General features: G+C 41.8%; 2 protein-coding genes across 3 annotated transcripts; both read left to right on the top strand.

The window, feature by feature from the left end:
- Positions 1 to 7,646, top strand: cdk8 (cyclin-dependent kinase 8). The gene is made up of 13 exons (XM_026364158.1): positions 1 to 450; positions 1,933 to 2,008; positions 2,405 to 2,515; positions 3,162 to 3,302; positions 3,901 to 3,958; positions 4,044 to 4,175; positions 4,300 to 4,443; positions 5,174 to 5,243; positions 5,422 to 5,494; positions 5,595 to 5,692; positions 5,891 to 5,969; positions 6,138 to 6,296; positions 6,610 to 7,646. The coding sequence occupies exons 1-13, from the start codon at positions 323 to 325 to the stop codon at positions 6,733 to 6,735; spliced, it is 1,395 nt and encodes a 464-aa protein (XP_026219943.1). The 5' UTR covers positions 1 to 322; the 3' UTR covers positions 6,736 to 7,646.
- Positions 7,647 to 8,821: 1,175 nt separating this feature from the next.
- wasf3b (WASP family member 3b) lies at positions 8,822 to 21,295 on the top strand. 2 transcript variants are annotated; one of them, XM_026364342.1, is made up of 9 exons: positions 8,822 to 8,918; positions 12,755 to 12,911; positions 15,066 to 15,200; positions 15,317 to 15,470; positions 16,288 to 16,405; positions 16,608 to 16,789; positions 17,566 to 17,841; positions 18,384 to 18,697; positions 19,930 to 20,087. In XM_026364342.1, the coding sequence occupies exons 2-9, from the start codon at positions 12,779 to 12,781 to the stop codon at positions 20,085 to 20,087; spliced, it is 1,470 nt and encodes a 489-aa protein (XP_026220127.1). In that variant the 5' UTR covers positions 8,822 to 8,918; positions 12,755 to 12,778. The 2 variants fall into 2 exon arrangements, with proteins under 2 accessions (XP_026220127.1, XP_026220128.1); XM_026364343.1 differs by lacking the exon at positions 8,822 to 8,918 and having other exon boundaries at positions 12,779 to 12,911; positions 19,930 to 21,295.
- Positions 21,296 to 21,922: the final 627 nt, after the last annotated feature.

Raw genomic sequence — 21,922 nt, forward strand, 5'->3', positions numbered from 1 at the left:
TGCGACAGTGCCGTGCGCCAATACGCCGTCGTTACCGAGTGAAGTGCGTCTCTCTGGAGCAGATACCGGCTGAGAGAAACGCAGCAACAAGAGAAAGGAATATATATTACGGAAGATATTTCGGGTCCATCTCCGAGCACAGAGCATCCAATCTGACCCGAAAACTCGATGTGTACGCGGGGCTGAGGGACGAAAGGGCCGCGCTGGGGAAGGCAACTAGCTGATTTACCAAACCGAGCTCGTTGGAGTAGCCTAGTTGCCTCCCAAGCGACGCTTTAAAAAAAGGAAGGAGCGGAGACATTGAACCCAAACAGAGGTGAAAATGGACTATGACTTTAAAGTGAAGCTGACCGGCGAAAGAGAGCGTGTCGAGGACCTGTTTGAGTACGAAGGATGCAAAGTGGGAAGAGGCACCTACGGTCATGTATACAAGGCGAAGAGAAAAGATGGGTGAGTTCATGACCAGCAAGGCCTCTAGCCACTGAACCCTGCGCCACCCCCCTCCCTCCCTCTCCCAAATACATTTTAATTACTCCTCTCATGTTTTCTCTGCAAGGCCACTGGCAGAGGAGGCATGTTGTTACAGACTTATGCAGATAAATAAGTGAACAATGTGAAGGGCTGTGCATGGAAATTTCCTGCACTGCCAGATTACTGATGACACTTTTCTGTAGTGTGTAATAGCAATGACATGTGGTTTACCACTTATTTTTGCTGTAGAAGGGACGATAAAGGAAGGATAAACTTGAAAATTGTGAAAATGTTATAGCATTTCAGAAGCATTTATCCAACATTTGGGCATTACCTTTATTTTGGAAATTGCAGAGCAATTGTAGGTGACCGGTGGAAACAGCACTTGCATGTGTCAGAACTTGGGGTGGTCTCAGAGAACGGTTCCTTTAATCATGCCTCCAGTCAGTGTCTCTACCAATGCTTAAATACATGTGCTAGCACAGAGATTACTTTGTGTGAACTGTATTATTTTTAGAAGTGAACATGTTTGTGCTGTATGTTTTTGCGTGGTTGAAAAGCCAGACAAGCAGAGCTAGATTTTTTTTTTTTATAACATCTTGCATACATCTGAAGTACCTTTAATAAATTTCGTCTTGTGTTAACTTGCTTTTTCATTTTATTTATTTATTGCATCCATTTACTTTTAATCTATGTCAGGCTCAATTTCAGTAGTGGGAAGATATCATGAAATAAGGGTTGATGGGGAATGACATGCACCAAAGATCCACATTTAGTTGCAAACTGTGAACAGTATAGTTTATAGCCCCTAAACCCGAGAGCCCCAGATTACCACCCACCTTCATCTTTAAATCTTTATATTTATGTCCTGTTTTTCAACTGTTTCTGATGCGACCCCTGCAACAGTTTAACTGTGTCAGGACCAGAGCTCGGGAGTGCTGAGGGCAACTTATGCTGTCAGGCTCATACTAGTCCCATTATCATAACCCGGACATACTGGCAGCCAGAACCGCACAAAAGAGCCCTAAAGTGTTTAAAGATGTTTGTGTTCACATAGACAGTAGTTCAGTAGACTGCTGTTTATGAGACTCTGTGAGCTAATTTGTTGAACTGCAGCATTTGAACAAGGCCTGTGGAGGCACAAAGCATGGGTTTATGAGATGATTTAGGCCAGGGGGAGGGAGGGGTTGTAAGAGATTCATTCAATTGAGAGCCAGTCCCAGTGCTCTGTTTGTCCCTCGCCAGCTGCCAGACAGGGCCTGTTTCCTCTCCCCTTCTATTGTTTTGAGCCTCAGAGGTGAGGTTGATTACACAAATCTGGAGGTAATGCAAGTCGGCCTCTTCTCAGAGTCCCTGTGCCAGCTGCCAAGTGCCCCCTTTATGTTACTGTGCAGACAGCTCTCAGGGGGCCCACAGTCTGGTCTGGTGTTGATGTTGTTCTGCCTCTTTCTGTGTTTGTAGGAAGGATGATAAGGACTACGCCCTCAAGCAGATTGAAGGCACTGGCATCTCCATGTCAGCCTGCAGAGAGATTGCAGTAAGAACTGCATAGGTTACTCTGTTCCTTTTGTTTGGTCTCTTCATGCCATTACTAGGTGGTTTATAGAACTACTTTCCTTCACAATGTAGTGTTTGTTATGTCGACAGCAACAGACATAAAATAGAAATGCTAGAAAGAATTTCTGAAGACTAAAGAGAGTAGACAAATTATCATGCACATAAACTAGGCTTTATAAAGCTACTTTTTGCTGCAGCCCTGTACATGTGTTTATTTTCCTTTGTCCATCCCATTATGTAACATTTACAGTCTTCGGTACAGTGGATTCTTCACTTTTCACAGTTCATACATGCATTTACAAGTGCAACTTGACTTTTATCTTTCATGACTGCTGCAAGGATAGTGCCGTTCTCTGATTGGGTTTATATATTGCAGCTGCTGCGGGAGCTGAAGCACCCCAATGTCATCTCACTGCAGAAGGTTTTCCTGTCACACGCAGACCGTAAAGTATGGCTGCTCTTTGATTACGCCGAACATGATCTCTGGGTAAAAAGCGCACACGGAACATACTCTGTTTCATGGCACAACTTCTCTTAATACATATTGTCTTCTGAATGAACAAATAGTTTTGTTCATGATTATTTTGTGAAATTATTATTCATATAAATAGAAACTTATAGTTTACTAGCTTTGCACCCATTTATCTGAGTGCATTCACAATCTGTTTCTGTTTCAAAGTCAGATTACACTAAACAAAAACTAATGCAACACTCCTGCATAAACATTCACATATGCAGAAATAACTTGTACTGCTAATGCATACAAGCTCACATTCACCACAAGTTGTAAGAAAGGAATTATGCCTTGCTGAGTCTCATTAAAGCACACACATAAACCAAGAAGTCTTTAGGATTTTGTAGTCAAACCTCTCCTGCTTTACAATTGGCAGTTACAACTGGCAGAGTACCAGAACTGAATTAAAATGCCATTTTCTGCCACAGAGCTGCAACACTCACATTCCCCTCTTAAGGAAGTGGAAACACATGCCACAAACATCACCCTTACTCATCTCGCCTGTAGCATAAACTTACATCTGTGATTAAACTGTGACAAGAATACACACAAAACAATGGATTTCGTTTAACGCGTATGAACACACCACCAATAATGGCGTTGTCTTGTCTTTCCATAGCACATTATTAAGTTCCACAGAGCATCCAAGGCCAACAAGAAGCCACTTCAGCTGCCTAGAGGAATGGTCAAGTCTTTGCTCTACCAGATCCTGGATGGCATCCATTACCTTCATGCCAACTGGGTCCTCCACAGAGACCTTGTAAGAGGATTGGGGAGGAGGGAGGGAGGGAGAGAAAATATTCAGGCAGAAGGGAAAACAAAGCAACAGTTGATGAAAGATTGAACTGGATTGTTATTGGGAAGAAAATCAGTTGATGGCATGTGAAGGCACATCAGTCTGCACGTGCTTAGTCATGATTCATAACTATGTTTTCACATGTTTGCAAACACTTGTAAACAGGTTTGGGTTGTCATTTACACATTCTGTAGTATTCTATTTTTAGAAGACTTCAGTCATTGATTATTTAAAGAAATCGCTAGTACAGCGGTTCCCAAATTTGGTCCTTCAGTCCGAAAAACACTAAAAAAACAAGTCTGTGTAGCCAAAGTAGAAGCCAAAGTAGTTTTTTGTTTGCACTGCTGCTTGATGGTGGTTATATAGAAATAGTAGTAGTGCTCTCCAGTGGATTGCAGTGGGTGTATAATGTCCACTAGAGGGCAGCAGTGTAGTTTTGAATACACAAAGTGTGCATTACTGTAATTCCACCACTGAGCCAAACAACTCTGAATGAATCTCAGTAGATTTGCTGCCAATTCCTAAAATATTTTAAATGTGTGTGTCTCTTTTTCTCTGACAGAAACCAGCTAACATTTTAGTGATGGGAGAAGGGCCAGAAAGGGGTAGAGTAAAGATTGGTATGTATAATTTCTGTTTTTTCAGATGTTACGTATGCTTTAAAAGCTTGCTATTACTTTACTGACTGTGATGTTTACTCTGCAGCCGACATGGGGTTTGCCCGTCTCTTCAATTCACCACTGAAGCCTTTAGCCGATCTCGACCCTGTGGTGGTCACATTCTGGTACAGAGCACCTGAACTGCTGCTGGGGGCTCGGCACTACACCAAAGCCATCGGTGAGAGTCGGGCATTTACATTTACATTTAGTCATTTAGTAGATGCTCATGTGTCAACATAAGGAGACACTTCCACTTACTGCAGTGACAGCTTAGCTTAGTATGTGCTCTGCTTTTCTTTCAGACATCTGGGCTATTGGCTGCATCTTTGCAGAGCTGCTGACGTCTGAGCCCATATTCCACTGTCGCCAGGAAGACATCAAAACCAGTAACCCTTACCACCATGATCAGCTGGATCGCATCTTTAACGTCATGGGCTTCCCTGCTGGTGAGTCTCTGCTACTGCAACACTGATGGAAAATATTCTGAAGGATTTAAAAGCAGATAGATAGCTTTTTTTAGGAAAAAGAAATACTTTGACTTTTCTAAGAATGTATGTATATTAATGGTGATTGCCAGCTATAATACAGAAGTCTTACAGATACTGTGTTCCTTTGTCATTGGGAAAGTGCAGTGGAAACTCGAGCATTTTCTGTTCCGAGCAGGGGCAGAATATTTCCCTGGTATTTCTTGCTTCTTTACTTTAGGCAGTGATGTGGTCTGTGGGCTCTGAACATAAATCCACTGGTGCAACAAATGAAGCTAAGCCACAAACTTTTACTTTCAGGGTTTCATTTGGGCCTATATTTTCCACTTCACTTAAGCTGCTTCTGAGTTTTCTTTCTCTTATCTCTGCTGCTCTAGTTGTGTAAGTCACCAGTCTGTGTGATGGGGTTTGTTTTGATTCTGCAAGAAATTAAGCCTTACACATTTTTAGTGGTTCTTATCAAATATATTGTATGAAAACTTGAAGATGAGCAAAATGTATTTTCAGTTAGATAAAACAGATAGTGACCTGTATGTTTTTTTACTCACAAAGTAAGCTCAAGTATAATGTTGTTGTGGAAAAATCATGAGCATTTCTGTCCAAAGGATTATAATCCTTAACCTGAATCATCCTTTATTCAAGGGTGTTAGGTTGTGCGGTGATGTAATCTTGTCTTTTTCTCATTTAACAGATAAAGACTGGGAGGACATCAAAAAGATGCCAGAACACTCCACGCTGATGAAAGACTTTAGAAGGAACACGTGAGTCTGCCGAGCACCAGTGTCCCAGTTTTCTGTGCTGTCTGCTGACAAAAATAGTTTTGAGTGTTGTACACAAACCCTACTTAACCATCAACTAACAACTCTGTATGCTTTTACATGGACTAATTGCCCTGTAGTGACCATGTTAATGTTAATGTTTGCTCCTTTGCCATTACAGATACACAAACTGCAGCCTTATAAAGTACATGGAAAAACATAAAGTCAAACCAGACAGCAAAGCATTCCACTTGGTGAGTTAAAATGCAAATGACATATGAAGCACGATTCGTAATTGTCTCTTATATTAGTGGTTTGTTGTTTGAAGCTAACATCTTCTGTAATACTTTAAAGCTGCAGAAGTTGTTGACCATGGACCCTATTCGTAGAATCACATCTGAGCTGGCCATGCAGGACCCTTACTTTTTGGAGGAGCCCCTGCCAACGTCTGAGTGAGTCAATTGTACACACACACACACACACACACACACACTCTGTACCCAGTTTATTTATCTTGTGTTACTCCTTAGCTTGAGTCACATGGCTCAAGGACGTCTACCACGTTGAACTCATCCCTTAGATAATTAGCTTTGAGTTGTGGGAATAAATGTTTGAAGTTAACATGCCTCTTTCCATTTTTTTTTCTCCAGTGTGTTTGCAGGCTGCCAGATTCCCTACCCCAAGAGAGAGTTCCTTACAGAGGAGGAACCAGAGGACAAGGCAGACAAAGTAAGAACCATATGTGCCACGTGGGCAGTTTCTAAGCATGAAGCTTATCTCATGAATAATAACATAATAGATGTTATAGATAACACAAAAAATCCTAAAAATTAAAGAAATGCGAAAATTATTTACTGACAATGTTGTATTATTATTTTTGTTTGTTTCCGCTTGTAGAAAAACCAGCAGCAGCAGCAGGGAAACAACCACACAAATGGGGCAGGGCACACTGGCAATCCTGACAACAGCCACGCCCAGGGCCCACCTCTGAAGAAAGTGCGAGTTGTCCCGCCCACCACTACCTCAAGCGGGCTCATCATGACCTCAGACTACCAGGTAGGTCTCTGCCTTTTTCTCACACACTCACACTTTATGTGCACTATCGTAAATACAATACAGTGAAACACTCTGGTAGCCTAATTGTTAGTGCCCATGACACATAACTGCAATGTCCCTGGTTCAAGTGCAGCTGGAGACCTTGTTGCAAGTTAGGTCCTCTTTCTCTCCCAAGACTGCGTTTCTTTGTGTCAACAAAAAAAATAGGCTATACACAACCTAAAAAACACTAATCACTGACACGACAAGTGATCAGGAGCAGAAGACATTAATAAGATTTAATATATATCCATCTTCTTCTTTGTCCCTGCAGCGCTCCAATCCACATGCTGCCTACCAGAACCCTGGACCAAGCACATCACTGCCCCAAAGCAGCATGGGATACTCCTCTACCTCCCAACAGCCTCCCCAGTACTCCCACCAGACCCACCGCTACTGAAACACCCTTCCCACACACATTAATACACACATGTAAACACACACATATACACGCATACGCAGCCCTCACCGCGCCTACCTGAACGAATGTACTGAGGGGCGTGGGGATGTCCAAGGCAACCACCTCCCCACCCCACAGAGGGCACTTTCTCCGCAGCTGTCCGTTAGGTCAGAACGACAACAATCTTCCCTTCAAGATAACATCATACCCCCAGTAAAAGAAACACAGATATAGAGTAAAATCTGACGGGTGAAACATAAGGCAGGAGGATGAGGAGAATGGATACTGTGTGCGAGTCCAACCTGTATCAGTTACTCAGATGTAATTAAACCAGCCAAGAGAAGCTGGCTTGGTTTATGGGGGCACATTAATCTGCCGTGTCATCTCCTCCCCTCTTCTTCTTCACCTGTCTCCTCACCATTGCGTAATTACGTACTTCCCACCCCAGCAAGTTACCCTCTTCCTGTTGAATCTTGGAGAAGACTGAAAGCTGCTATGTGACTGCCAGCGTCGACAGATTCCCTGTCCGTCTGTCCTCCTGTCTGTCCGTTTATTTTGTGTGCGTGGCCCTGTGAGGGCCACTGAACTGAGCTGCTGTGAAGTATGCTGGGAGGAGCCCACAGCTGTGGCGTTGAGGGTTTTTGTTCAGAAAGGACAAACAATGACAAAAAAGATTTTAGTAGCTTATAATTTAATCTGTTTTCATGGTTTTGGTTTAATGGTAAGAGTGGCAAAGCAACTTGCGCTTAGCTGAGCGCTTAGCTGCTGAATGCTGCGGGCAAGCCTTACAACATGATTACAAAACCAACCAATCGCATGGAGGATGGCAGACGGAACATGCATTGTACTGTATTATATTGAATTATTTTACATGAAGCAAGTATCCTGACAATAAAAGTGGAAACACTGATTTTCTTTTTGCGAAGGATGTTTGTGGTCTATGATAGAAAATTACAAACATTTTGGCATGGATTTTTCATTATAATGTCTAGCTGAATAATCAGTTTAGAGAGATACATCAAATGAAATAGGGCTGCATCTAATGACTAAATTCTTGATTAAATCACTCATTGTTTTGTCTGTGTCAGAAAATAGTTCAAAATGTGATTCTTGAGTTTAAACAGCATCTTTTTCTGGTGAGAGTAACTTAAAAAGTTAAAAAATCAACAATTTAAAAGAAAAAACAGATTTTCACTAATCTGAAACCAAACAAAGATTATTTGGCATGTTTGCTTGAAGAAGTCTGATTATGAAAACTGCAGAATAACTCATTTTAGTTTTAGCACTACAGTATATGACCTCACGTGCACAGCTACTTGGAAACCAGACAGGTGCTGTTAAATCCAAGTACACCATAAGGGTATGTTTTGGTATTCATAGATCAAATCAATTATAAATGATAAGCTGGCAGCTGTATATCTAATGCAGTCGATAGCTTCCCTATTGTCCAGAGATACTACTGATTGTTCAATAATCAAGATTGCTTTCCCTTTCTAATGGACAACGCTCTGTTTACAGTTGAGAGACTATTTTCTGCTCGTTTTCTCTTCACTTGGATGACAGTCACCTCCCTCAGACTGTTTTTATCTGCAGACACACCTGGGATAGTGAAGCTCAGATCTATGAATAGCAAGTCCTCTCGTCGACCCTCTTCCTGCAGGATGCTGGCCTAGCTTTTACACTCTCATTCTCAGCATCATCCCTGTCATGTTGCAAACCCTATAAAACCCACAAGTCGCTAGTGTCAGCTACTCCTTTTTGTTTTATGGCTCTTACAACATCCCCCACAAGAGCCAAATGAATTTAAAGTTATTTTAATTTTGACAAGCAGTGGGACCGAGTCGCGCAAAAAAAAAAACAAAAAAAAAAACACGTTAAGCTCATCAGCAACGCCCAACTGTAGCCCCGCCTCCTCTATTAGCAACAGTGCTTTCAAGCAGGGGAGTCTCCCTGTCACTCATTCTCCTGGAGAAACGCTATTGGTTGATTGGCACGTCCATCGCGAGTAAAATCCTCTGCTTTGAGGTCCGATTGGTGGATGAGGCTGGTGGGCGTGTCCCCGTCCTCAAAGGACTTTTTTCCCCGGAGTGTCCAGACGGGCTGGGGGGCACGGGATGGCAGCTAACAGGAGTACCTAACGGGACATGCGGACGGGCTGATTTCTTCTAATATTTCAAGTGCTGGTGAGGACCTTAGTACACTTTTTACAACGACTGTTAACAGCCTTTATCCTAATGTTAAAATGTGTGTGGTTATTTCTGTTGACTGTGGTGAAATTGGTGAAAACTCAGAAGTCGACCACTGGCTGTAAGCTAGCTAACCGAGTGGTCATTTAGAGCTGCCCCCAGTTGGAGGAGAACAAGCGGACCCTCCGTAGGCAAATCCCCGCTACAACATTAAATATTTCCCAGCTGATGGGTAACCAGAAACCTATTCTGGTACAGATGATTGTTATTGTGTGTGCAGCGGCGTGTTATTCAGTTCCGGCTGGTTGAATTTAGGATTGAAAGTGGCAGTAATTCACCGGAACCGGGGTGGATGAACAGATGTGGGTCAGTCGATCAGTAACGGGAAGCGACGGTGCGGAACAGTGATTGATGGAGGGGGGCCATTAGTTCAGAGTGTGTGGATAAATGGAAAATCTGTGGCATCGAAATAGTACATAACTTTAGCATGTCCCTACGATGATAACACTCACAAATGGTGAACTGGAAATACAAATTAAGTGTTGAATAATTAAACATCATTAGTTTCTATGAATGCGTCTAGTTATTAGGATTACATCCTCCACATTTTGGAGGCACTGATGACTGAGTGACATACAGTAATTATAAAACGGATCACACACACACACACACACACATGCTTGTGTACCACATCTGACCAGTTTAATTCATGTCAAGATTGCAGCATCTGTAGGTTTTATCCTGAAATGCTGAAAAAGTCTGTTACTTTACTCCTCAGTTTCCATTACTTGATTGAAGGATTACTCCATCAACTCCCTGATAGATTGTTAAAATCTACACCATAATGGCTTTTCTGCACCCTTTAATATTCACTTTTACATCACCATCAGTGTTTCACCCTGAGTAAAATTGGATCAAGACGACATTCCTGGACAGTCACAACACTTTTTTTTCTACGTCATATATAGGGCATTGTGATCTGACGTAATCCAGGCTGCATTTTTCATAACATCAGAACAAGCAAAACGGCGTGCAACAAGAAGCTGTACTCAGCTCATAAATCTGTAATGACTCTATCAGATCTTAATGGAGTTCTCACATCTGTAGTAAAGGCTTCTACGTCTGTGTGTTAGTGTAGAGATGTGGGCAGCTTTCAGGAGTCACAAGGGGAAGTGTGTTTTACCCTGGACACAGCCACAACCTCGCCCATGGAGGATCAAAGACATTTTTGCTGTTGATGAGACTGTTAAGATGCCTTTAATGGGACATTTGAGAGGCTACCTGGTGTGTTTCTGTGTGTTTGCACATGTTTGTATACTTGAATAGCTGAGTGGACATGTTGGGTTATAATAATTAGCATCCAAACACACAACATAAAGGAAGAGTGAGAAATATTAAGCATGTGGATGAGAATCTAGGTTTAAAAGCATAATCTAATAAATTCTTTGCTGGTGCTCTGATTGAGACTCTCTCTGCTCTCTTTCTCTCTGAGAGAGTGGTGGATGAAGGAGGAGCGCTTGCTTGCTACGCTTTTATTGCGACAGTACAGGGGGGCCTTAAAGAAGGTTGAAGAGGGGGGAGGTGGAGGGGGTTGGGGAGGATGCATGGGGGAGCTAGTGCTGTTGCCGTGTGAACGAAGATCTATTGTCCCGGGAACCTTTCAGTGGCTTCCCTGAGGTCCCTGTTCCTACCCCTCCCCCTACCCAATAGACTCTTTCTCCCTCAAACACATAAACACACACATTCACACACTTTGTCCACTTCTGAATGTTACACACATTTTCCTCTCTGTCTCCCACTGTCTTGCTTCTATCACACACTCACATCCCACTTGGTGTCTCTCACATGCATCCTCTTTCGCCTCCACTTTCCTCTCATTTCTCACATGCAGACAAGGCCCGTCCCCCCTCCCGGTCACCCCCCTCCGGTCCCTCACTCATTATTTCGCCTCATTGGTGTGATTGTCATGCCAGCCAGGCAGTAAAAGCAAAAACATGTAATCTTCTCATTTGCATCACCTCCTTCTTCTTCAACAAGAAGCACCATGTTTCCAAAATGTTTATGCAGACTGCTAAGCCAAAACAGCACTTTTGCACAAAACCTTATTGACTGCATTCAGTTTCCTTTGCTACATCATGCTGGTGTAATTTTACCCTTTTGTTTTCTCTTACTGGCGTCAGGCTGTTGTGGTTTGCAGGGGGCCGCTAGCTGAGAAAACAAGGCCAGATGAGGAATCAGCTGCTGGGAATTGGCCTCGGTGAACAGAAATGTCTCTTTTCTGTCTTGGACAGCTGTAACGACACAATCTGTAATTACAGTAGTTTCCTGCTGAGACACTCAACTTTTTCTTGCTTTGTTAATGATTATTGTATTGAGGATGTAACCTCATCTTTTTATAGCGATAGACACAACAAATACAGGGTGACTATTTAAAGCAAAATAAAAAGCCAGTATTTTGTAGGTGTAATTATTATTTTTTTATTTGTTTTCCATGAATATTATCACTTATTTTTGTGGTCATTAATGAATACCTGCAAGAACCAAAAACATGGGGGGTTGTATTTCTGATACCTGTCATCTATTTTTAGTCTTCTGTCCGACTGCCAGAGCTCCTGTGTACCTCCAACCTGCTTTTCTCTGAAGTCCTTTTTTGTTTTGGTGAAGCTGCACAGTAAAGCTCAACTAACAAACCGTAACTTAGAATGGATCCTTTGACTGAAGAGGCTAAAAATTGTGTGTGAAAGTTTTCACTGCAATAGGGCTTGTGCATATTTCCATCTGTCTGTGTGTTTGTCCTCCCCGTTGCTTCTTGAGACTTGGCAGTATTGTTCTGGCCTAGAGTTTGGACAGGAAGGCGAGATGTGACACAGGGAGGACCAGGAAACAGGAGCCATGCTCAGAACTCAAAAACAGGAAGCAGGAAGAACTGGTGATAAGATGGCTGCCCCGATGCACCCTGAAATTTCTCCCGCTCCGCGTAATTGTCTGTAGTGCTTTGAACAACATAGAGTTCAGAGTGTCTGATCAAAGTCACTCAGGATTGTATATAGTTGATCAAGTTCAAAGTTTCTATGTGTGGGCGTCTATTCTGTGGAGAAAGTGACAAAGCACGCATTTGGAACATTTTGTTTATTGATTCAGCTACGATTATTTATCAGCACTTGTTTTTGACGATGGCATGGTCCATAATTTTCTGTGTTTTTGGTGTTGACTACATCCATGAATCTGTTTGTGTCAGGATTCCAGCTGGGCTGGTGACAAGCTGGCCTAGGATTAGCTGGCACACTGTATCTTCCTATCCCTAATGCCTTAATCTCTCTGTTGGTTGCCACAAGTCTTCTGGCTCTGGGATACTGTTGGTCATCACTGACAGTGCTCCAATGTGTTTGTTTGTATATACCTAAAGGTACAGAAGATAGACACCACTATCTTACCATAAAACGATGCCCATATAAAAAATGCTTCTCAAAAACAAAGTTCGGAAAAATTATGTTCCTAGAACTTAATTTGAAATGACACACAGGGAAGTTATATTTATTGCAGGGTTATTGCTTTCGGTTATAACTTGGATTTCATGGTTCACTCGAAAATCACACAGAGCACAGTTGTTTATACACACACACATACACACACACACAATTTCTAGCCTATTATCACAAGAGTTGTACAGATAAATGAACCTCCCAGCTTTGTACCAGATGTGTACAGTCATGTGCGTGTCAACAGTTGGTGGGGGTCAAATATCATCTGGTCTGCTAGTTTCTCCATTGCAAACAGTGACCTCTAACTAGTATCTAAAATAATGTGTGCTTTGTTTTTATATTTCCATGCAGTTTGTGTCGGTGTGAGGCTTTGCCATGCCGCTGGTAAAGAGGAATATCGAGCCCCGCCACCTCTGCCGAGGGCAGCTCCCTGAGGGCATCGGCAGTGAACTGGAGTGTGTGATGAACAACACACTCTCTGCCATCATCCGTCAGCTCAGCAGCCTAAGTAAGACACACACACGCACACCAAAATGTAGACAAAGACAGACTTGCAAAGTCTGTCTTTATCTGTCTTTGAACAAAAAAGACAATAACTGGCTCAAATTGAATCGTAAATTGTGTAAAAAAAAAAAAGAAAAAGAAATGAAGTATCCTTAGGCTATAATCCCACTAACTTCAGCATGACTGCTGTCTACACTGTATATGTGTGCCGTCTTTGTAGCAGGACAAGATCACATGCATTCATCGTTAATCCTGAAGCTGTGATTGATTTGGGCGTTGTCATAGCTACAGGGCCTGGGGTCACTGGGCCTGCAGAGGGCTTACAGTGGCCTCACACTGTAACATGGAGGGTTGAAAAGTAATCCTTTCAGAAAGCTCTGCAAAAATGAATGTGTCTGCTCCACTGTGTGCATGTGTTAGTGCAGATAATACTCTTTTGGTGTGTATTTGAGGATGTTCATGTCAGTGTACTTATGTATGTATGACCAGATGTTTGTTAACTGTGTTTGTGCTGAGAACTGTGTAGGATTGATTGTTTTGCTCATCTTCCACTCTCATGCTACCGTTTCATAACCCTGTCAGCTGTGTGCTATGTGTTGTCATTTCACAGTAGCCCTTGGCCCATTTCCTCTCTCACAGTAACTTTGTTGAGAGTTTATGCTGTATAGTTCAAAGGGACTACAGAAGCACATTTAAACCAGTCCTTTTCGCTGTTAACCCTTCTGGCCAAGTCATATCCCTTTGCTGTCTGCCTCTTATTGTGTCAAGTTCCTGTGTAGGGAGTGGGCCTTTCCACAACAGCTGTGTGGGTTAAATATAAATTCTTGCACAGGCCTGGCAGAGTATTTCTTCAGACTAAATACACTAAGCGTGTCTGTATACACATGTATGTGTCCGTAAGAATCCTCAAGAGAGGAGGTCAGAGTTGATGGGCCTCAGCGTTCTAGCTCTGTGATTCTTCCTTCCTCTAAATATTGTTCCTGCAGCCCATCCTGTCAGCAGGAGCGACAGAAATAGCCCTTGGCGTGTGTTTGTGTGGGTTAGGCATACCACCTTTTTACACACAGTGTTTTATAGTTAAACTACTCTGACTGGCTTTTAACCTGTTGGCTTCCAGTGGAGGATTTTTTTATATTATTCTCTTTTTAGTGTGACCTACATCCCAGTATTTACTACAGACTAGATGTCTGCTGCAGTCATTTGGCTCATTTAATGTGCTATATAATGCTCCACTCTCCACTTTTCACTGTCACACCTGGAAAATAAGGACTCTTTTTTGTTGATTATATCTTTGCCTTCAACATAAACACCATACCCAATGGGAACCAATGGGAAGCTCCATAATCAACACCAAGAAGGTGAAAGCGCTAATCACTGACTTCAGGAAGTCCACCATCACCACCCACATCCACATCAAATGCACTATGGATAAGCAAATCGCCAGTTTTCATTTGCAAGTGTTCTTGCTTAGTGTATAAGTGTAGTATAAAAACCGTACAACCTGAAGGGCCCTGATAGCCTACTGGTTATTGCACATGCCATGTAACCACAATGTCCTTAGTTTGAGTCCGGCTGAAGACCTTTTTTGCAGAAACCCCCCCTCTCTCTTACCCTATCATCCTATTTTAATTTGCCTCTCTATTATAAAACTATCAGATAAAGGCTAAACTGCTAAAAAATATCTTAGGCAGAAAGCATAACATATTCACAGGAAACACAGTTTAATGAGAGGGCTGTCACAGACCCCACTCATAGACTCCTTAACCCCCACAACCAGTCCTGAGGTTCACGGATGACTGCCTTACTAACTAACTAACTGATGGTCACCTGTTGTAATATCATAAAGTGCTGGGTTTAGCGTTGCGTGGGCTGAACAGAGTGGATTGATGTGAGTCTCATAATAGTGCTAGGTAACAAAATGATAACATCACGAGATTTTGAGCTTGCATGGCTATCATTTATTAATGCGGAATGTTTCTATATGGAGCCGTATGAGACTGCATTTCCGGCACAGGCTCTTAAGATTCCAGCTTTGCATTGTGTCACATTACCATTATATTGATCAAACTTCAGTCCATGTGGCTCCAGCTAATTATATCAAGTATCTGTCTTTCTCTCAAATTTCCTGTTTCTTTCTCTTTGTATTGTTCCTCTCCAGGTAAACATGCGGAGGATATATTTGGCGAGCTATTTAATGAGGCCAACACCTTCTACCTGCGTGCCAACTCTCTCCAGGACCGCATAGACCGGTTGGCCGTCAAGGTTACTCAGCTAGACTCCACTGTGGAGGAAGGTGGGTTAGAGACTACTGGGATAATGGGAAACCATGTCAGTGCAGTCCTTGTTGTCTTCCATTTTCCAAATGGAAACATTCAGTCATTTGTTTGCTTTCCCTTTTTGTGTTTTCAGTTTCTCTGCAAGACATCAACATGAGGAAAGCCTTCAAGAGCTCCACCACTCAGGACCAGCAGGTGGTATCCAAGAGCAGCGTGCCCACTCCTGTCAGAGAGATGTACAATGTGAGCGACAAGCCTCCGCCACTCAGCATCCTCTCACCATACAGGTTGGTGCATTTGATGCATACTGTGAGTATTACTTGAAGGTGTTTGGAAGCAAAGCCTAATTGATACTTGGCAAAATGGACATTCAGTTTTATATAAAATAAAGTTGATGATCTGTATTTACAGTAAATGTAGTTTGCAAAAGTGAACTACATTTGCTGCTTATTTCACAAAAGTAAGCAAATTTAGTTATTATTACTATATGTATTGTTAGGAAGTACTGAAAAAAGATTGTTTGTACTGGTTTTCCATCATAATTTGGCCAGTGTGACTGTAAAAATGTCTCAAAAGGCTTAACTGCAACTGTGAACTATGCAGAAATCCTTTTTTAAAGCTCTTAAATTCTTGCTTTCTGACCTACATTCACAGTAAAGCAGCGGATTTCTTACTGCTATGTGGTAGCTGCTTTTATGCAGTGTGTTTTCCATTACTTGGGGTGCATTACATATTTAACATGGCCAGCTCCAGTGGGAATCCAACTCCTAAACCCTACTACACAGCAGACTTTTCTCTCTCTTTCTCCAGTCTTTATGTCTCTGTCTTTCAATTTTTTCATCTTGTCATTTCCAGTTATGCTGTCTGTGATAAGAGTGCAGGATACTAACTTATAATTTCAACCTCGTTCTTCCATGAGCCTGCTCCACTTTTGTAATATTCATAGCTGCACTTCTTTTAGTCCTCTCTTCTTCATCTTCCAAAAAATGACTCAATGTGTCTCTCAGTGCATTGTCACTTAAATAAGGACAATGCACTGACACTAATTCATACGGTTTCTCTATATTTGTTAACCTCTCTCACTCTCTCTCTCACTCTCTGTAGGGATGACCACAAGGAAGCACTTAAGTTCTACACTGACCCCTCTTACTTCTTTGACCTGTGGAAGGAAAAGATGCTGCAGGATACAGAGGACAAGAGGAAAGAAAAGAGAAAGCAGAAGGTACAGTTATGTCATCAGGATCTCACAGTTCATGCTTTGGTTTATTATTCCAGTCAGTTTTGGTCAAACTTTAATATTTTACTAGTTCTTTATTCTCAATTAATTCAATTCCATTTTTATTTGTGTAGCACCAAATCACAAACAACGTTTAAGGTTTAAGGCCTTACAAAATACAATTATATATATTTCCTCTTTCATCTAGGAGCAGCGGCGTTGTGTGGATGGGACATTGCAGAGGGAGGTAAAGAAGGTCCGCAAGGCAAGAAACCGTCGGCAAGAGTGGAACATGATGGCTCTGGATAAAGAGTTGAGGCCGGACCATCGACACACCATACACCGAGACAGAGGGACTTCCTCTGAGGGCTCAATGTCGCCAGAGAACAGGTAGGTGAACACACACACTGGTACGTTTCTTCATTTTCATCAAAAGATATATTATATATAGTAACAAGTTAATTTACCCATAATTTATGCAGTCAGGAGCTTCTCATTCCTTAAACAGCCATGTTAGAGGACACATCCTGTGGTCTTGGAAAAGATGTTAATCTGTTTCAGAAGCGTCAAATTATTTGCTTGAATCAATCAAAGAAAACATCTAAAGAGACTAATGAAACTACTAAAACTGGGTTAAGAACTGTCCAACGGAAGAAGGTCATGTGGTCTGTTGAGTCCAGATTTACCCTGTTCCAGAGGGATGGAAGCATCAGAGTAAAAACAGAGGCAGGTGAGGTGATGGACCCATCATGCCGAGTGCCTACTGAACAAGCCTGTGGGGGCAGTCCTGTGATCTGGAGTTGCTGCAGTTTTTTTAGGTCTAGTTTCAGCAAACTTATGTGTCCAAAGAATGAGGTCAGCTGACTTCCTGAATATACTGATGGCACAAGTCCAGACCTTAACCCTATTGGGAATCCTTGGGATGTGCTGGACAAGACTTTGTGCAGCAGTCCGACTCTCCCATCATCAATACGTGACCTTAGAAAAAAATGTGTGCTAATAAATAAATAAATTATTAATTAAGATAAAGGCGGTCCAAAGAAATATTAGTGTGTGATTTTTATTTATTTATTTATTTATTTTTGGTGGGCAGTGTATGAGTCATATTAGTTCAGTGACAGATGCCATTTAATGAACTATATTATTTGTTTTATTATATATTTTAGGGGCCATGGCCCTGATCAGCACCACTACCCCAACACCATGAACCACGCTGGCCACGCCCATACCTACTCTGGCCCCCCACCCAGCGCCTTGGCTGCCCAGATGGCTGCAGGACACGCTGTCCGTGGAGGAGGTGAACATGACAACAGAAGCAGGGCTATGATGGCCTATCAGGGTGGGACACTGGGCCGCGCTCACCACCATCAAGTGCCACTGCCTCCTCCACCCATTGAGGCAATGAATGGTGGTTCCATGTCCCTTCCACCAGTGGACTATAGGTAATATAAGAATATATAGACTGTAATTTAAGATTGTGGCAAACCTACATTTATGTTTATATTCTATGTAATCATATTCTGTATTTACATTCTATTCCAACATATTTTATGTTTTATTATAGTTTTTTTTTGTAAAAATATAAAAAACATATTACACAATATTGTGTATACACACGTAAATAAGCATCACAGCATTATTAATTCCTTAATCACATTTTCTATATACATATCTTCTGCAACCCACTCTGTAATTGTTGATAATTTAGTATTTTACTTTTTTGTCTGTGTCTTTTTGAGACTGTTATCTAGTACAGGCTTTTAATTAAGATTAATTTAAGTATTAGAAATGTTACTTGTTTTACTGCCAGAAATGCAAATGTAATTAAAAACTGCTAAATACCTCAGGCAGGCCAGTGTTCAAATGTAAACTCTAAGCTATTGCTGCCACCTAGTGGATCAGTGTCTTTATCTCAAATTGTGATGACTGTTGAAGTATATTTTTATTAATCTACTAATTCTCTTTTATTCTGTCTTTCTTGCAGTATGGATGGTTACGCCAACACTGGTCCTCCTCCCCCTCCTCCAGCCCCTCTTATTCCTTCTTCTCAGACTGCCTTTGCCTCACCACCTGGAGGTCCTATGCCTCCTGGGCCAATGGCTGGCGCAGGCGGCTACGCTCCACCTCCGCCACCTGTATCTGGGGCCTTGGCAGCTCCACCCCCTCCTGGTCCTCCACCTCCTCCCATTGCAGCTGGTGCCTCCCACTCTACAACCCACAAGATGTCCTCCGCTACACCTGCTGAGAGCACAGTGGTCAATGATGCCCGCAGTGATCTTCTGGCTGCTATACGTATGGGTAAGAGCTGTGCCGTACATATGTTTCTGTCGCATTTTATGCACATATATATCTTCTCTAGAACATTAGGCATTTATATTTTTTACCTCAAAACCACCAACAAAAAATGCACTTACACATATCAGTACCTAATTACAATTTTCTTCATTTATCCATAACCTTGCATAACCATAATTATCATAGACTGAGGGAGATTGAGGGAGATCTGTGCAATGCAACAGACAGTTATAGCATCAGGAATAAATAAACAAACACTTCAAGAATTACCTTCAATAATTGAAATGCTCAGGATTATAATTCTGACCACAAACACATCCTATGCTCCTGTCCATTTGGAGTACATTTAAAAAAACAGTGCAGGTTGGGAACATCTTGTAGTTAGGAGTTAGCAATTATGGAACCAGTGAAAGGAGACAGGAGTTATGGATTAGAGCCACTCTTAACTAATTACAACACAAAAACTGCAAGCATCCTGCAACTTTACTTATGATATAAAAAAAACTCTGCATACCAGTATGATTATACTGGATCATCCCAGATGTGAAGTACAGTTGAGGGAACATCATGATTTGGAGCTGCTTTGCTGCCTTTGGGCCTGGATGATTTTCTATCCTTAAGAGGAAAATTACTTCCAATTTTTAAATGGATCCTGCAGGAAAATGGCCACCAGCTGACGCTTTGTATATGTTGGGTAATAAAGCAGAAGAATGACCTAAAAACTGAAGGAAATCTATTACAAAATGGCTTTAAGCTACGATTTGCCTTTTGGAGTGGCCCAGATGCTGTGGAATGGCCTCCAGAGATGTTCAGACCAGATGTCCTAATGGTTGAGCTGAAGCAGTTCTGTAAGGAACAATTAATGTTGTGCAAGTCTGAGGTTATTGTTACCAAAGGTGGTTTAACCAGTTATTAAATCCAAAGGTTCACTTAATTTTTCCACCAGCAGTATGATTTACTTTACTACATTTAGTAAAGACATGTAAAATTGTAATTGTGTGTAATTAGCTTAAGCACGTTGCGTTTATATGCACCGATGAGTATTAGATCAAATAAATGCTGAAAACCAGATTCAGCTTATTATTTTTATATGAAATGTGTCGGGTGATAGATGAAAACATTCACAATGATGTTAACTTTCAAAAAGAGAGTGATGAAAATCAAGCAGTTAATCAGGAACACACCACACCCTACTTAACACAAAACATGGATTTACCCTCCACTTTGTCCTGCAGGTATCCAGCTGAAGAAGGTGCAGGAGCAGCAGGAACAGCAGGCAAAGAGAGAACCAGTTGGAAATGACGTGGCCACCATACTGTCGCGGCGCATCGCTGTGGAATACTCCGACTCTGAGGATGATTCGGAGTTGGAGGAGAACGATTGGTCGGATTAACTTGGAAAAATGGGATAAGCACGGAAAATAGACACACCATAGGAAGGCACAAAATAATGTGATTTCACACTCATTTGAAAGAATGCCCACTGTACCACACTAACAGGTTGTCTGAAACACATGCACATAGACACACTACACTACACCTACACACAATAACATGCTGTAGGTTGATATAAGCTGAATGGTCCAAAACTGGAAAGAGACTAGTAATATACTGTAACGCTGACCACTATGTGAAATGCTAATATTCAGTTGGATGATTATATTTCAAAGCATTGTGAATACACCCCTGTGGATGTTTCTCTACCTATTATAACACTATAGACACCCTGTGAAGGTGCGTATTTCATGTATAGTCAAAGCTTGAGAGTTAGAAGAATTAGAAACTTTCCTCTTGAGCTAACCAATGTACTTTTTAAAGATGTTTTTACTCAAACACTTGCATAGATCATGAGGCAAGCTTTTAATGTGTAGATAACAATAACTGGAAGACAACACGGATGAGCTTGCAGTAGGTGCGGTCAATGATAAATGGATTGAGGCCACTGAATGAGTGACTGGGAAGAGTGTTCAAAATGCTGTGGTAAAGACAGATGAGAGGGTGATGTGTAAAAGTCTCATTTGTCATAAGTATGATAGCTGATTGAGCCATCTGCGCTTTGCAATCGCTCACCTCTGTGTGGGATGGGAGGGGATGGGAGGAGGGGCCTGGGTTGTGTATATGTTAGTGTGAGCTCTGTAACCTTTGAGAAAAATAAAATGATGAATGAAGGCTCATGGCTGGGCTGCCATGTCTCTTTACTGTTCCACTGTCGTCATAGAGACGACACATACCTGGCTCTAAGACTTCAGTTTCCATGCCAACCGTACAGCTAAGAAGAGAGTTGCCAGGGAAACAGAAGAGTGCGAAAAGGGGGGCACGCAGCCAGGGCGAGGATGAACAAATTAGTCAAGGCAGGAATTTTATGCACAGCACGTTTGTTTTTAATACAAAATTAACAAGATCTCTCAATAGAGTGAACTAACCAAAGCAATAAAAAGTACAACTAACACTTTGGAAAAATAGACACCACGTTCACACAAATGTTTTTACAATATCTCAGTTAAGTTAGTGCATGTTGATTATCGCTTATATGTTTCATTTTGCAGATACTTAATTTGTTGTGCCATTTTCATCCAAAAAATAAAGTGCATTTCACATTGAAAACTACGCATATGTTTACACAAGATGCTGTTACTGTGGCATTCCCCCCCCCATCTCCAACCCACACCCCAAAACACACACATTCACAGGCCTGTGAGTGTTTTGTTATTTAGCTCTAGATTAGTAAAAATCTGAAAGACACATCATCCCTCGAGCAACCCATGATTGGCTACACATTTTTCTCAAGAATCAGTTGCTTCGTACTCCGTTGTGTACTGTTACACCGTGAAACAGGTGTGTGTATACAGAAAAGTATTACATCCAACATCACAGTCTTTTACTATTCTTGGATACAAAGCCCTTGTTCACACCTGCTCAAGCATGAGAATCTCAACAATACTGATGGCTGCACAAGAGGAAAATATTCACCAGTCACAGAAAGTTGTGTACCATCCCCCCCGTCTGTGTAGCCAAATCCACGCAACCGCTCATTGACCAGCCTTTATAAATGGGTGCATATTGAAGTGAGGAAAGTGAAACATAATGGAACGAATCCAATACTTAACAGGTAAGGTGGATAAATGTAAATAAAAAAAAATAAAAGATAATGGTGCGACCCAACTCATTTGCTAGTTCAACTGGCTTTGGTAGCACCATGCACGGTGGTATAAAGACCCTCCTCTTAAGC

The sequence above is a fragment of the Anabas testudineus genome, chromosome 2 (assembly GCF_900324465.2).
Source record: "Anabas testudineus chromosome 2, fAnaTes1.2, whole genome shotgun sequence".
In the NCBI taxonomy this organism is placed as follows: domain Eukaryota; kingdom Metazoa; phylum Chordata; class Actinopteri; order Anabantiformes; family Anabantidae; genus Anabas; species Anabas testudineus.